Source organism: Centroberyx gerrardi, chromosome 5, assembly GCF_048128805.1.
Source record: "Centroberyx gerrardi isolate f3 chromosome 5, fCenGer3.hap1.cur.20231027, whole genome shotgun sequence".
In the NCBI taxonomy this organism is placed as follows: domain Eukaryota; kingdom Metazoa; phylum Chordata; class Actinopteri; order Beryciformes; family Berycidae; genus Centroberyx; species Centroberyx gerrardi.
In genome coordinates this window covers 2,621,269-2,638,097 of record NC_136001.1, presented here as the reverse complement: position 1 = coordinate 2,638,097, position 16,829 = coordinate 2,621,269, and the positions used below count along the sequence as shown (strand labels likewise).

General features: G+C 41.6%; 1 protein-coding gene across 1 annotated transcript in view; it reads right to left on the bottom strand.

Annotated features, from left to right (window-relative positions):
- cacna1sa (calcium channel, voltage-dependent, L type, alpha 1S subunit, a) overlaps positions 1-16,829 on the bottom strand; it is a 71,064-nt gene that overhangs the window by 20,454 nt on the left and 33,781 nt on the right. Inside the window, exons 26-39 of the mRNA XM_078283480.1 lie at positions 15,646-15,804; positions 14,639-14,749; positions 14,327-14,410; positions 12,296-12,343; positions 11,321-11,347; positions 11,105-11,230; positions 10,926-10,991; positions 10,737-10,828; positions 9,950-10,109; positions 9,603-9,730; positions 9,398-9,494; positions 7,613-7,715; positions 7,104-7,205; positions 6,717-6,847 (exon numbers count right to left, since the gene is read on the bottom strand). Of these exons, the coding sequence (XP_078139606.1) occupies positions 6,717-6,847; positions 7,104-7,205; positions 7,613-7,715; positions 9,398-9,494; positions 9,603-9,730; positions 9,950-10,109; positions 10,737-10,828; positions 10,926-10,991; positions 11,105-11,230; positions 11,321-11,347; positions 12,296-12,343; positions 14,327-14,410; positions 14,639-14,749; positions 15,646-15,804 (1,434 nt within the window). The remainder of the gene's footprint in view (positions 1-6,716; positions 6,848-7,103; positions 7,206-7,612; positions 7,716-9,397; positions 9,495-9,602; positions 9,731-9,949; positions 10,110-10,736; positions 10,829-10,925; positions 10,992-11,104; positions 11,231-11,320; positions 11,348-12,295; positions 12,344-14,326; positions 14,411-14,638; positions 14,750-15,645; positions 15,805-16,829) is intronic.

Below are 16,829 nucleotides of genomic sequence, written 5' to 3'. Positions count from 1 at the left end.
CATGTGAAGTTTGGGCCAGATTTGACCACGTCCAGCGGAGTTACATACCACTTCCTGTTTCGTGGCGAAACATGGAAATGCGACGCCCCGCCCATGACTATAACTGAATATTGGCCTTTAGATGTGTTCAGACTGTGACACTTAGCAAACATATGAAGTTTGGGGCAGATTTGACCATGTACAGTGGAGTTACAAACCACTTCCTGTTTCGTGGCGAAACATGGAAATTCGACGCCCCGCCCATGACTATAACTGAATATTGGCCTTTAGATGTGTTCAGACTGTGACACTTAGCAAACATGTGAAGTTTGGGGCAGATTTGACCATGTACAGTGGAGTTACAAACCACTTCCTGTTTCGTGGCGAAACATGGAAATTCGACGCCCCGCCCATGACTATAACTGAATATTGGCCTGTGGATGTGTTCAGGCTGAGACACTCATCAAACATGTGAAGTTTGGGGCAGATGTGACCATGTACAGTGGAGTTACAAAGCACTTCCTGTATTGCCAGCAGGTGGCGCTATGACTATAAATTAATATTGCCATGTCGATGTTTTGAGGCCATGACACTTAGCAAATATGTGAAGTTTGGGGCAGATGTGACCACGTACAGCCGAGTTACAAAGCACTTCCTGTGTTGCCAGTAGGTGGCGCTATGACAGTGATTGAAAATCGGCATGTAGAAATGTTGAGGCCGGGACACTTATCAAACATGTGAAGTTTGGGGCAGATGTGACCATGTACAGTTGAGTTACAAACCACTTCCTGTTTTGCCAGTAGGGGGCGCTATGACTATAACTGAATTTTGCCATGTCGATGTCTTGAGGCCATGACACTCATCAAACATGTGAAGTTTGGGGCAGATTTGACCATGTACAGTGGAGTTACAAAGCACTTCCTGTTTCGTGGCGAAACATGGAAATGCGACGCCCCGCCCATGACTATAACTGAATATTGGCCTTTAGATGTCTTCAGACTGTGACACTTAGCAAACATGTGAAGTTTGGGGCAGATTTGACTATGTACAATGGAGTTACAAACCACTTCCTGTTTCGTGGCGAAACATGGAAATGCGACGCCCCGCCCATGACTATAACTGAATATTGGCCTTTAGATGTGTTCAGACTTTGACACTTATCAAACATGTGAAGTTTGGGGCAGATTTGACCATGTACAGTGGAGTTACAAAGCACTTCCTGTTTCGTGGCGAAACATGGAAATTCGACGCCTCGCCATGCCCACGCCGTTCGAGGAAAACTCAAGCTTTTACCAACTTTTCATCGTCAAGGTGTGTTATATACGCTGAGCAAGTTTGAGGTGGATCCGATAAACCGTCTAGGAGGAGTTCGTTAAAGTATGACCCCTGTAAATGGCCAAAAACGCACAAAAATGCCACAATCAATTCAAAATGGCTGACTTCCTGTTGGGTTTAGGTCATGGCACGTATTGATGTTTTTTGTAAGTCTGGACATGATACATGTGCCTACCAAATTTGGTACATGTAGGTGAAACGTAGAGCGATGAGTATTTTTTTGAAATTTTGTAGGGGGCGCTATTGAGCCATTTTGCCACACCCATGCGCGACACCCATAAAATACGTAATTTTTCACCACTTCTGACGCGTGTGCAAAGTTTGGTGAGTTTTGGAGCACGTTTAGGCCCTCAAAACTGCGATTCATTGGAGGGAAAAATAATAATAATAATTCCTTGCATTTCAATAGGTCCTCGCACCGGTCGGTGCTCGGGCCCTAATAATAATTCCTTGAAATACAATAGGTCCTCGCACCGGACGGTGCTCGGGCCCTAATAATAATTCCTTGAAATACAATAGGTCCTCGCACCGGACGGTGCTCGGGCCCTAATAATAATTCCTTGCATTACAATAGGTCCTCGCACCGGTCGGTGCTCGGGCCCTAATAATAATAATTCCTTGCATTACAATAGGTCCTCGCACCGGTCGGTGCTCGGGCCCTAATAATAATAATTCCTTGAAATACAATAGGTCCTCGCACCGGACGGTGCTCGGGCCCTAATAATAATAATTCCTTGCATTACAATAGGTCCTCGCACCGGTCGGTGCTCGGGCCCTAATAATAATTCCTTGCATTACAATAGGTCCTCGCACCGGTCGGTGCTCGGGCCCTAATAATTCCTTGCATTTCAATAGGGCTTCGCACTGGTCGGTGCTCGGGCCCTAATAATAATTCCTTGCATTACAATAGGTCCTCGCACCGGTCGGTGCTCGGGCCCTAATAATAATAATAATTCCTTGCATTACAATAGGTCCTCGCACCGGTCGGTGCTCGGGCCCTAATAATAATTCCTTGAAATACAATAGGTCCTCGCACCGGACGGTGCTCGGGCCCTAATAATAATTCCTTGCATTACAATAGGTCCTCGCACCGGTCGGTGCTCGGGCCCTAATAATAATTCCTTGCATTACAATAGGTCCTCGCACCGGTCGGTGCTTGGGCCCTAATAATAATAATTCCTTGAAATACAATAGGTCCTCGCACCGGACGGTGCTCGGGCCCTAATAATTCCTTGCATTACAATAGGTCCTCGCACCGGTCGGTGCTCGGGCCCTAATAATTCCTTGCATTACAATAGGTCCTCGCACCGGTCGGTGCTCGGGCCCTAATAATAATTCCTTGCATTACAATAGGTCCTCGCACCGGTCGGTGCTCGGGCCCTAATAATAATTCCTTGCATTACAATAGGTCCTCGCACCGGTCGGTGCTTGGGCCCTAATAATAATAATTCCTTGAAATACAATAGGTCCTCGCACCGGACGGTGCTCGGGCCCTAATAATTCCTTGCATTACAATAGGTCCTCGCACCGGTCGGTGCTCGGGCCCTAATAATTCCTTGCATTACAATAGGTCCTCGCACCGGTCGGTGCTCGGGCCCTAATAATTCCTTGCATTACAATAGGTCCTCGCACCGGTCGGTGCTCGGGCCCTAATAATAATAATAATTCCTTGAAATACAATAGGTCCTCGCACCGGACGGTGCTCGGGCCCTAATAATAATAATAATTCCTTGCATTACAATAGGTCCTCGCACCGGTCGGTGCTCGGGCCCTAATAATTCCTTGCATTACAATAGGTCCTCGCACCGGTCGATGCTGGGGCCCTAATAATAATAATTCCTTGCATTACAATAGGTCCTCGCACCGGTCGGTGCTCGGGCCCTAATAATTCCTTGCATTACAATAGGTCCTCGCACCGGTCGGTGCTCGGGCCCTAATAATAATAATAATAATTCCTTGAAATACAATAGGTCCTCGCACCGGTCGGTGCTCGGGCCCTAATAATAATAATAATAATTCCTTGCATTTCAATAGGGCTTCGCACCGGTCGGTGCTCGGGCCCTAACTAGAAAAGGCTAAATTTTCTAAAGAAAATTTAAAGTGTGCTTGCCGCCCTTGCAATGCCCCTGCCCTTAGACTTGGCGTTCACTAGTTTTGCTAAGCGGTGCAGCATTGCAATTGTTAGCATTTCGCTCCGTAAATCCGTAAACCAATTGTATTTTGTCCAAACTGTGTCTGATCACAAAGAGTTTAAATAATAATGTCCTAAAATATTTTTTTTATTTCCTTTATTTAAACAGGTAAGTCCCATTGAGATCGAGATCTTGTTTGCAAGACAGACCTGTGTACACAACTACAAGAAAACAAAACAACAAACAAAATAAGTTATTTCCAGACCATCCACATGCAGACAAAATAAGAAAGTCTACTAAGAAAAACAAGAGCAGTCCCTATAAAATGCATCACCCAGCAGCACCTTAATCAAGCACTGATAAAAAGTGTTGCTTATACAATCTGCATCCTACTACTCATGGTAAGGCATTGCTTATTTCTAAAAAAAAAACACCCAGTTTAAATTTTACTTTCTTAGTCAGTTCATTGACATGGGTTTAAAAGACAATTTTTCATCTAACCAGATACCTAGGTAATTGTAACACTGGCCCCTTTTGAATTTGACAGACTAGACTCAGTAAACAGAGCCAGTTGCGTTCAAAGGCACTGGGAAACTTTTCTCATCACTCCACAACAACATGTTTGGTATCGAACGAAAATACAAATTCCCAGCTTTCCAAGGACCCTAAACGCATCACAATCCTAGAGCTAAACATCGCCGACTTTGGAGCTATCTTACGCCCGCTTCCCAGCGAGCTAGCATAACATGGCTGGTACCTACGTATTCATCTGGATGTCTAGTTTCCGTTAATAAAAAAAGCTCCGCTCTAGCTTAAAAACTGAGCGCGTGAGAAGCTCCGTTAAGCGTCGGCCGACGCGCAGAAACCACCATACTCTGTGTGTGTACCTTAGCTTCAGTTAGCTTCAGCTACTGTGTGTGAGAAACCAGCTAACGTACCTCCCGATCTCCGCGGCGCGGTCCGTCTGTCCCAAATGCATCAAGCCAGCCATTAAAAACTCTGCACTAGACTTTTAATATACAGAATAAAAGCCCAAATACATCCATACTGATCTGATTCTACCTTAGCTTCAGCTACTGTGTGGGAGCCTCCCGATCTCCACGGAGAAACAAGGACAAAACCAATCTTCAATTTCTGGCTCTGTGATCCTGTGATTGAGTCCACACGGTTCTCAGGTTCTCATCTTTTTACAATGTCCCAAATGCATCAAGCCAGCCCATGTGGGGAACTCATGGTCTCTGTCGCCATCTGCTGGCTGTGTCGAAGCACTGACATGAATGAGCTCGACCATTTCATTTTTATAGCCTAGTAAGCTCATGCTACTGTTGCTTGCTAGTTAGCTTCAGCTACTGCGTACTCCTCCTACAGTTTTTACAGTACATACACATGTGAGACATCAAAACGTGCTGCTCATTGAGGAATCGTGTGCTATTACTTTTCTAAGAGATCCCTCATAAGCTCTTTGAGATATTAATGATTAAATGCCAATTTTGCCATTTTAGACGCAATACACACCCATTGTAAAATAATGAGAACCATGTGGACTCAATTATAGGATCACAGAGCCAGAAATTTAAGTTTCGTTTTGTCCGATTTAAGTTTCGTTTTGTCCGCCATCTTGTTTCTCCGCTGAGATCGGTAGAATCAGATCAGTATGGATGTATTTGGACTTTTATTCTGTATATTAAAAGTCTACTGCGGAGTTTTTTACCGGCTGGCTTGATGCATTTGGGACAGAGGGAATCGCGCCGCGGAGATCGGGAGGTATGTTAGCACACAGTAGCTTAAGCTAACTGAAGCTAAGGTAGAATCAGATCAGTATAGATGTATTTGGCCTATTATTATGTATATTAAAAGTCTACTGCGGAGTTTTTTACCGGCTGGCTTGATGCATTTGGGACAGAGGGGCCGCTTACCGGCTGGCTTGATGCATTTGGGACAGAGGGAATAATAATAAACAAAATGGCCGAGAGTAACAATAAGAGTGTGCTTTGCTTGCAGCAAGCACACTAATAATAAGTATGCAAGATAATAAGAGTGTGCTCTGCCTACGGCAAGCACACTAATAATAAACAAAATGGCCGACAGTAACAATAAGAGTGTGCTTTGCTTGCAGCAAGCACACTAATAAGTATGTGAGATAATAAGAGTGTGCTTTGCTTGCAGCAAGCACACTAATAAAAATAATAATAAGTATGTGAGATAATAAGAGTGTGCTCTGCCTACGGCAAGCACACTAATAAGTATGTGAGATAATAAGAGTGTGCTTTGCCTATGGCAAGCACACTAATAATAAACAAAATGGCCGACAGTAACAATAAGAGTGTGCTTTGCTTGCAGCAAGCACACTAATAAGTATGTGAGATAATAAGAGTGTGCTCTGCCTACGGCAAGCACACTAATAATAAGTATGTGAGATAGTAAGAGTGTGCTCTGCCTACGGCAAGCACACTAATAAGTATGCAAGATAATAAGAGTGTGCTCTGCCTACGGCAAGCACACTAATAAACAAAATGGCCGACAGAAACAATAAGAGTGTGCTTTGCTTGCAGCAAGCACACTAACAAGATAATAAGAGTGTGCTCTGCCTACGGCAAGCACACTAATAATAAGTATGCAAGATAATAAGAGTGTGCTCTGCCTACGGCAAGCACACTAATAAGTATGTGAGATAATAAGAGTGTGCTTTGCTTGCAGCAAGCACACTAATAATAATAAACAAAATGGCCGACAGTAACAATAAGAGTGTGCTTTGCTTGCAGCAAGCACACTAATAAGAAGTATGCAAGATAATAAGAGTGTGCTCTGCCTACGGCAAGCACACTAATTACTGAAGGGATCCTATTATTTTTATTTTGTCTTTTTTATTTTATATTTATTTACTTTTTATTATTATGTTGTTGTTTTTTTCTTCTTTTCTTTTTTGTGAGGATATATTGTCATGTCATATTGTCGTGTGTGTTATGTGTATTTTTGCACATAAAAAAAAAAAAAATGTCTTCTTTATATTGATTTCTTACTTTCATCCTGTTTTTACTTTTTAATCGCTTATAGATAACTGAATCTACCCATACCATTTTGGTTTTTATATACACAAACACTACTTGCATCCACTTTTCATCCTCACTCTGCAGTGGAGGTTCTGGGAATGGGAGCTGAGTACGCAGCAACCCAGGTCCACTACTAAAGAGATACTGTCACACACACCTGCACACACTGATACAAAGAGAAGAGCAGGGACTAACTGGATATCACCAGTTAACTGCTGACCTGTATCTCATTGGTAGCACTATTCTTGGTGGGCCGGTAGCCATAATACTCTTCCTGTCTCTTCTTCAGCTTCCTGAAGTAGTCCTGGATCAGGAAGGTGGCATAGAACTTCCCTACGGTCACCTCATCATCTGGTAAAACACACAGACAACAAAAATCAGACAGACAACATAAGAAGAAAAAAATACTATCACATAAATCACAATACTAAATAGGGACTGCATGTTGTTAAGAAAGACCTGATACAATTTACTGTACCTTCAGCTCCTACAATTTGTTTTCACATCACAAACTCACATTTGACATTTGACATAAGAGATGCTGCAGTTTTAATGGCAAGGTAATTCTGGACTGTGTATATTTTCCTTAGCACCCATGAAAGCTGACCCCCAATTGGTGGGATGACTTGGTCCAATAGTTTCATGCTGGTGCGCTTCCAGATCTTCTTGATGATGGCTCTCAGTTCCTCATTGGCTTGCTCAAAATTACCTGACCAAAACAAGGAGAATAATAGTGTTATAAATGAAATCAGTGAAATCAGGGCAGCCAAAAAAGAGATACGAGGACAAAATTGAGACAAAGCATGGTAGGAATAACCTAGGCTCTGTCCGGGACAGTATATGAAGACCATCGCAGGGCTTCAAAACAGAAGCAAGAGTAAAGTTGTGCCTAAAGGTTGCAAATCAGACCAGCAGTTTGCTCACTAGGAGTGTGCGGAGATTATACTATTTGTATTTGTATTTGTTCAAATTCGGAAGTGGGCGGAGCTTAAACCAGAAGTTTGTGTTGTTTAACGTTCAAAATCCTCCAAATTCCCTATTGTATTTGTTTGCATTATTATTAGGAGGCTGAGCCTATGGCCTGGCACCCTATTGTTATTTTAGACACACACACACCTTCAGTCTTGATTTTCAGTGCAGTCCTGACCAGTGCAAACAGTGTGGCATTGAAGGTGACCGTTCCATCACTGTTGAGAGGCATGTTCATAGACACTAGCCTCTGCAGACACACAGATAAAATATTAAAAATAATAATTAATAATAATAAAAATGTTAATGTGGTTCATCTTCCCGGCACAATACAATACAATACAATACAATACAATACAATACAATCTCTGGCTCTAGATAATTGTTTTCCATTTCAGGCAACCAGCTATTATTCTATTAATTGTATTCATTAATTAAGAATGTTTCAACCTCAGTACTGATCTGTGTCCTCCTAGGATCCTACTGCAAGGATGATGGAAAAGTGCAGAGGTAAGAGAAAATCAACTTCATGTAGAGCAATGTAGCTTGTCATGCTGTGTTATATGCTATGTAGAGCTTCTTCCAACAGACTGTATTCATGTCATATGGGAATGCAGGAGATGGGAGACTGTTAAAAGCAACAAATTGATATACTATTATTATACTTAATTGATATACTATGATTATATTTTATTGCACTTTTGCACCATAACAGATTTTCACTTTTTCCGAGTTTGTCAGTGCAGTATTTCTCAAAGTAGCAGCAGCTCTTGTTGTGGTCCTTATTTACAAAATTGAAATAATAAATAATTACTTCTTTTTACTTTGGGATGTACGCTACAACCCTAAAGACAACAATGCACTTTTTGGAACTAAAACAACAATTTCATGTTCCGCCTCCGGACAAGGATTTTCCTCTCTAATGCTGGGCCGATCTTAACTTTTGTTTTTGTCACACAGTGCACGGCACGCTACGCATTAAAAGGCTGTGATTGATCAAGAAGCAATTGATATAGCACACTGGGACTTTCAGGGGAATTGAAAATGTAAGAAACACTTCACTATTACCGAAGTAATGATTATCTATGATTAATTGTGCAGCTCTATGTTGTTGTACATCAGGCAAATTCAGGTTGTTTAGCAACTTAATGACATATCTGACAACCAAAAGTTGAGCGCATTCCAATCAGAGGTCATTGCTCAGCTCCGTCTCAGGTTTCTAGACCGTCACCTTCCAGTTACAGCTGGATGGGAGGTCTAGCTCTCTAGGCTAGCACATTCCTTCTCGAATGGTGCAATATTTGTATTATTGATGCATATACCTTGCTCTGGCAAGGCTCTGCTCTGTTCAGACTTGTCTCTCATTGGGTATTGCGGATACGTACAGAGAGTAGTGACGTAACCGTCCAGATTGTAACTCGTAGATATAAAACAGGTTAGAAATTATTGGGGCGGCCCGATGCGCATGCGAACAGTTCGGGAGGGTTAAGATTTTATTTATAAACAGCTCACATTACCAGATATTCTGTGCCGAACATTGGTACCGATCAAGGCCCAGATCCAGATTTGTCCTCCGATTGTTGGGAGGGTGAATCGGGGATAAATCAGCGAAAAACTTGCATAATCTGAGCCCAGCATTAACTGGACTTATTATCCATCCTTATTATGGAACTTGCAGTGCAGCTTGCGGCTAAGGATATTATGTACACACATTTGAATTTTCATCTTTTTCTTAAATTTCAAAATGCTAATGCCTTTAGTTTAGCCATTGGTTTTACCTTATACTTTCTATAACCAATGGAATGAGTGGAACCATGTAGAAACCAAAAATGTAGAAATCTTTATGCTAAAAATGAATGGTAAAAATTCTTCCGGCACCTTGGTGATGTTAGCATTATCATGTGACATCTAGCTCAATGTCAACGTATTTACCTTGCAGGCAATACGATGAGGACAGAACTTGCCAAAACCCAGAGGAGGAGGGATCCGCCGCAGAAGCGTCACAACGTCGAGGTGCTTGATACGTCCCCTGCAGGATAGGATGAGAAAACATCAGAATGAGGATGAGGACACATCGGCACTCACGCACAAACACACACACACACACACACACACACACACACACACACACACTTACGTGGCCTCAGGGTCATATTCTGCCCAGATTTTCTTGAACTCATCCAGGTGTTGGGGGCCGAGGATTGACCAATCACGTGTCAAGTAGTCAAAGTTGTCCATGATGACAGCCACAAACAGGTTGATGATCTGTGAAGGACAAAGGTAATATGTATGTGTATGTGTGTGTGTATGAGTGAGCGTGTGTTTGTGTATGCATGTGATACTGCAGCCTAGTGGTTAGAGAGACCATCCTGTAACTGGAAGATCTCCAGTTTGATTCTAAGTTTCTTTGAGCAAGACACTGAACTATGTCACTGAACTTCAGTCAGCTGAATGACTGAAGTGTAAGTGTATTTGTGTGTTTACCAGGAAGGCACAGAGCATGTAGAAGCTCATGAAGTAGATGATGGCGAAGTTGGCTCCACAGGTGTACTCTTCCCCAGGCAGGTAGTCAGATTTGGGGTCACACCTCTTCCCATACATACATGCCAACATCACTTCATGCCACGCCTCCCCTGTAGCACACCTACACAGCAGAGACATCAATGCTTCTCCAATCACATTTTGACTCACAGTGCAATGAATATTCCCAAAAATACAGTGTGTCTCAACACAGGGCAAGTGTTCGTTTGATCATTTAAAGATGCAATAAGTGAGCTAAGAATAAGAATAAGAATAATACATTCCTTCATATTCATACATGTGTGCAATCCAATCAAAAATTTTGCATTAGAATCAATTCAGATTAAGGGCCCCATAGAGGTGCCATAGACAACCATTGTAGTATTGATCAATTCTACAATAACTATGTAATCAATAAACTGCATTGTATCCATCAGATCAGAGCTTGAACTGTTCAAAAGTAAACTTTACTTTACTTTACAATGGCCCTATTGCCGTGTATTAACCTGTGTGTAAACCTATGGAAAAGTATTGTAAGAAAATCTCCCAAATAAATATTGTTCTTATAACGGTGTAACAACACCGTTTTAATGAAGCCACTCATATGGTGTGTTACACCGTTACACAATACCTTTATATAGGTTGATACATAGATGAATACACTGGAATAAGGGCAGTGTAGTGTTGCTGTAAACCTTTGGTGATATATTGTATGACATACTGTTGCAGCAAAGTAAGAGAGGCCACCAACCTGAACAATAGCAGCACAGCTTGTGGGAATGTCTGAAAGTTGTTGTTCCTGTTGATGTATGTGCCGTCAACCAAGGCAATTTTACCAAATATCTGCAGAGAAGAGGATTGAAGAGATAATTTATCATTAAAAGGTTCTGTTTGTGTGTGTGTGTGTGTGTGTGTGTGTGTGTGTGTGTATCTACAATACCTGCATCCCGACCACAGCATAAATGAAGAACAGCATGAGAATGAGCAGAGCCACGTAGGGTAGAGCCTGCGACACAGCCACAATTACAGCGTCACAGAGACAAATGGTAACCAATCAAAAGATTGGTTGAATTATACTGACCAATCATTTTGGCCGAAAATTGGTGGTTGAGTACTGACCTGGAAAGACTTGATGAAGGTCCACAGAAGATTACGTATCCCTTCAGAGCGATTCAGCAGTTTTACCAGACGCATGACACGAAATAGTCTGAAGAAGGTGATGGACACACTCATGTTCTCGGAGGACTTTCCAGAGAGAAGACAAACAGGACATTACATAGTGCCCACTGCTGATTGCAACAAAATACTAGTCAAAGGAAATTCATAGCAACTCACCGCAATTGCTTGCATGGGATCCACATCCTGAAGTAACAAAAAATCAAGTTTCATTGATTTGATATAAAGGATTGATGCCCACTGTTAAAAACAGTTAAAAACATGTGGTGTGTGCATCATCAAAACCAAACTCTAACACCATTGTAGCTCTCACCTTTCTCAGGGTTGGCAATGAAGGCGAACTTTGTTAATGCCAACAGAATCAGATCTGATCATTTTGAAAAATATTAGTTACAAAGCAAATTCTTGCATGAGTAACACAGAACAATCCCTGCGTGCTAACTGGTGAAATATTCAATTCAAAAGGTAAAATGTTAGTGATAAACAAAAGTTAGTTAGTATTGTTGTCACAATGTACAGACAATGTAAGGATCACAGGATGTAAATCATGCAACATTCAGCCAAATGTGAAAACTAGGGTTAGATTGATATGTCAGTTTGCAGACATATTGGGCCGACATTGGCCGTTTATTTTATTATTTTCAGATATTAGCCAGTCAGCATCGTCCACCTCTGATATGATAGAGGTTCCTCCCTAATCACAGCTTGTGAATATGTTTTTATTATTATTACTTCTATATCAGATGTCTGACCAAAGAAATCATTTCAGTATGGTGTGGGAGGATTTTACTCAACAGTCTGTAAATGAAACCTGCCTCACCCTGCCTTAAGGAGCTGATAACCCACCTAAAACTATTTCATTAGTATGGCCTTCAATACAGAGTGTCCCATGATGGTCTAAATGCTGTTTCAGAGGCTTTTCCTTTCTAACAACAATAAAACAAGAATAAAACTTTTTTGTGCCCACTAAATAAGATATTGAATATCAGCACAAAATATCAGCTATCGCCAGCCTCAATCAAAAAGTATTGGTTTAAGCCTTAAAAAAGCCATGTCGGTCTAAACCTAGTTAATACAAAGTTCATGCAACATGTGAATGCCAGTCATGCAATATTGAAGCAGGTGAATAGTTACAGCGCAGCCGTGGAGACAGTAAAGCCCTCCAGAGGAGGCCAGTGCTGCCTGTGGGAGGAGAGACAGAGGCAGGAAGTGAGGTCAGAGGAGGAAGGACAAGGGCGACCAGCTATGGAGGTATGCATGTAGCGTCGTTGGGTAAGAATGGAAGACGAAAGACTGCATAGAAAGCTGAGAAGAAAAACAAGACATGAGAGGTCAAATTAAGGACAACCTTCAAAAAACAGAAGATGGGTGCCTGTGCAAGATGTACTGTATGTCTTCTGAAGGTTTACTGTACAACTGCTACCTTCAGTAAACTGCTGTTTACTCAAAATAGTTTATCCACATAAATCCACATTTGAGATTAAATATTTCAGCTTTAAAAAAATATATATGCTGCATTAAACAAATTGAACCAATATCAAAATACTAAAGAGTGCAGTGTTCGAGATTTGGTCAAATGTCAATGCTCAAGTTCCTTGTTTTGTTTTTTTTGTTTGTTTGTTTTTTTGCCAGATTTTGCCTGTTTTTAAACAGTTGTTTTTGCTCTGCCTAGAGATAACTTGTCAATCAAGCAGTGTGGCCAGTACTGTGATGTCTTTTTTCCTTGGATTTTCTGTTAATAAACTCTTTGTAGGTGGTGCTCTTTATCTTTTCAACCATGGTGGCTATCGCCGCGCATACTTGACACTTGACACCAAATCATGAACTGTCTATAAAACACCACAGATTATTACTTTAAATGAGCTGTTGACAACCATTACCAATGATGAGTATTTTAAGACTGGGTCTCAGTTCTTGTGGGAAAACTGTGATAGACAATTTCAACTTTAAATGGAGTTTGACCTTTTTGACCACAAGTATGAAAACTGACCAGGTCACAGTAAAATCACAGAAGGATGTCACTCTAGTGATGGGGAAAAAATGACAGATGTGTGATGAAGTGAGACAGATTATTTTCTGCCCTTAGCACCTGATCTGGAATCAATAGTGACAATCTGTATCCACCTAAAAATTCAAGCAGGGAAAAGAAAGACCTAGTCTTGGAAAAGTTGCTGGGGGCAGAAAGTAACCAGACAAACACTGTGATATTGAAGACATGGGAGGGGGGTATAGCAAGAACATCATGGCAATGTGGCTTGGTGACTCACGCAATAACCCCATCCAAATACTTTCAAAAAGACATCCTTCCTTCTTCTGTTTCTTTGTCATTCTTTTGTTCATTTGCTCCTTTATTTCTTTTCCAAATTATATTCTTCACCCTTCATTTTCCCCAAATGCCTTTGCCTTGTACTTAAACTGGGAATACGTATATCATGATCTTATTATTTTGTGAGTAATTATGATGATCAGTAATAAAATGAGAATAGGAAGGTAAGGAGGGAAGATGTGTCTTCAGGTATTGGTGCAGGGCCTCTTCCATAGAACAGGAAACATCGAGGTGTTTTTGGGGTGGAAGGAGGGGTTTGGTGCAGCAGAAGGAGAGTTGGCAGTAGAGGAGGAGGTGGTGGAGGCTCATCTAGGATGGGGGGGGGGGGCATATACTGACCGCATCCTCTGTGCTAGCGTTGGAGCCCAGGGCCAGCTGGGGAGCTTGGCTTGTGTGTCTCTATGTGGGGGTGGGTGGGTGGATGGGGTATGAGGATAGAAACAGTCCACACAGTCAGCTTGGGGGTTAAAATAAGGAAATATTTTTGTAGTTATGATTTCCGACTGCCTCTTCTTCCCAACATACTACAGACGAAAAGGAGCAATTCACAGGTAAGATTTAGTTCAAATACAACAGATGAGACAATGAGTATCAAAACATCAAGCTTTGTCTGTTTTATGTGGGGTATTCATGACCTGGAATAAAAATCTGCACTGTGGATGTTACCCAGGAACCAGGAAAATCTTCTGTGCTTCTAGAATGATGGAGGTGCTGACCATGATATTGGGTTACAAGGGCAAGCCTTTTGTGTGTGTGTGTGTGTGTGTGTGTGTGTGTGTGTGTGTGTGTGTGTGTGTGTGAGAGAGAGAGAGAGAGAGAGAGAGAGACATGGTACTCACATCGATCTCACTCAGCGTCACGTCCACAACGCTGCCGATGACAATGACAAAATCAAAGACATTCCAGGGGTCTCCAAAGTAACCCTGTGTGAAAAAGATTCTTTTGAGGAGCAATGTGTGTGCTTATGTGTGTGTGCGCACATGCATGCACGTGTGTCTATCTGCATTCATGTATGCCGTGAATTAGTGTTTCATTGGTGACAACTGCACAACCATGCCAGGTCCTTCACGTTTCATATTCACCCTGTCAGTGGTTAATGTGATGTATTTGGGAAATGCAATATTACAGTATGTTGTAGTATTGTGACTAACCTTGGCTTTGAAGGCCATGAGTTTAAGGATCATCTCCACAGTGAAGAGCACAGTGAAAATCACATTCAGCATGTCTGACAAGTGGGTAACATGGTCTGATTGGTTACAGTGCTGCGGGTCAGAGAGGTATAGATTGGAAAATGCAGAAATATTAAATGAGAAACATTGTGATTGTATGATACCTGTCAGGCTATAACTGATAAGATAAATTTAGAGGTGCACCGAAGCAAATTTTTCAGAACCAATGAGTACCGAGTACTTTATTAAGTACGCAGTATTGAATAATTGAGTACCACTCAATTAACATTCATTCATGCCACCTAATATTGGCCTATTATAAAACAATTACAGGAACGAGTGCTTCATTTGATCAAAATATGGACTGACAATTGCGTAACAATCTTCAATCAAACAATAGAAAAACAAAACAAAATAATATAGAAAATAGTAAGTAAAATAGAAAATGACCAGAATGTTATTTTTCATAAATGCCGACATTTCAGCATTTTTATGTTGGTTCACCTACCAGTGTCAAACTAGCCAGGATGAAAAATAACACCTTCCAGGCAAAATTTCAGGATAAAAGTCATGTTGATGATCATGTGTTGCAGTTTTTTGACTATTCCAACCCTGCTTAATTGTAGTTTTTTTTTTTTTTTTAAGGCAGAGTTGTCTCACATGCAGAATTATTCTGTCTCTGTCTGGTTTAAGGGAGCTGCTTCGCCTCTTCTCCTGTCAACACTGCCTGTCAACACTGCCAGGCACTTAACTTCACTGCAGATGTTTAATTTTATATATTCCCACCGCAAAAGTATTTTATCGTGCTAAAGTGCAGCTAGTTAAAGTATTGGTATCGGTTTTCTTTGTCGATCTACTAGTACTTGGAAGCTGGATCAGCATCAATTCTGATTCTACAGATACTCTCGATGCACCTCTAATATATTTTTGTTATACAGATAGATAGATAGATAGATAGAGAGATAGATTGCTGCACATTGTGTCCATACCTGCATCCCCAGACACATGGTGTTGAGCATAATGAGGAGGAACATGAGGTATTCAAAGTAGCAGGAGGTGACAATGTACCACACCTGGTACTGGTAGGGGTTCTTGGGGATGTAACAGCGCAGCGGTCGTGCCTTCAGAGCATACTGGACACACTGGCGCTGAAGGGATTGAAAAGGGGGTGGGATGGAGATATGTATTATGATTTGTTTACAGAGATTGTGACATCTGGGAAAAGGCCCATGGTCCAAGTGTCAGGACCAGTGGGCATTTCCCCAGAAATACCCTTGTTTCCCTTATGTATTTCTTTGACATCTTTATTGTGAAATTTTTGCACTCCCATGTATGGCAGGGCTTCATGATACAGTTGCTCTACCAATACATCCATGCACAAGGACCCTGAGCTGTCCACCACTCTTGTGCTCTGCCAGTGACGAGGTAGTTCAGTTTTATTCTTTTTGACCAACACAGACAGTGATTAACACTGGATTCTATCTGTCTTGCATATATGTAGGTCAAGCATTTATACCAATAAAGTCATGTGTGACTTAGGATGACACTGGGCAGTAAAACCCTCTAGTTTATAAAAAGGCCCAAGCTGCTTCATGTAGATAATTTGCAATTACAGGTCAAGTCAAGGAACAGGTATGATAACCATTGCTGAATGGCAGCTTTGTCACAGTAATCAGCTCATGAAGTTAAAGGAACACTTTGCCGATTTTCAACCATATCTCTATCTATCCGAAATTGGGATATAGTGTGAAACAGGTTTTTTTAATGTTCTCTGTGTCTCTGGGGCGCAGCTTCAAAATCTGTTGTACTTCCGCGAACCAGTGACGTCATTGGTTCTCAGAAGAACAACAGATTTTGAAGCTGCGCCGGCTCGCATGGCTGTTATTTGAACTACAGATTGTACTTACTCATTTTTGTATGCCCGCATCCATGGACAGTCAGATTGAGAGCCATACGAGCTGGCAAAATGAACGGGGGAGCTCTCGGTGCAGGCAACATGGAGGGAAGGTAAACATTGTTCATTTGCATATACTACCGACATTGTAATGATACAAAGCTGGTTGAAAATCGGTTGTGTTCCTTTAACCACCCCCTACAATAAATTGGATTGTAGGCGCTGATGCATATCCTATTTTAGGCTCATTTTCAGGACCTTTAGTCATGTTTTATGAGA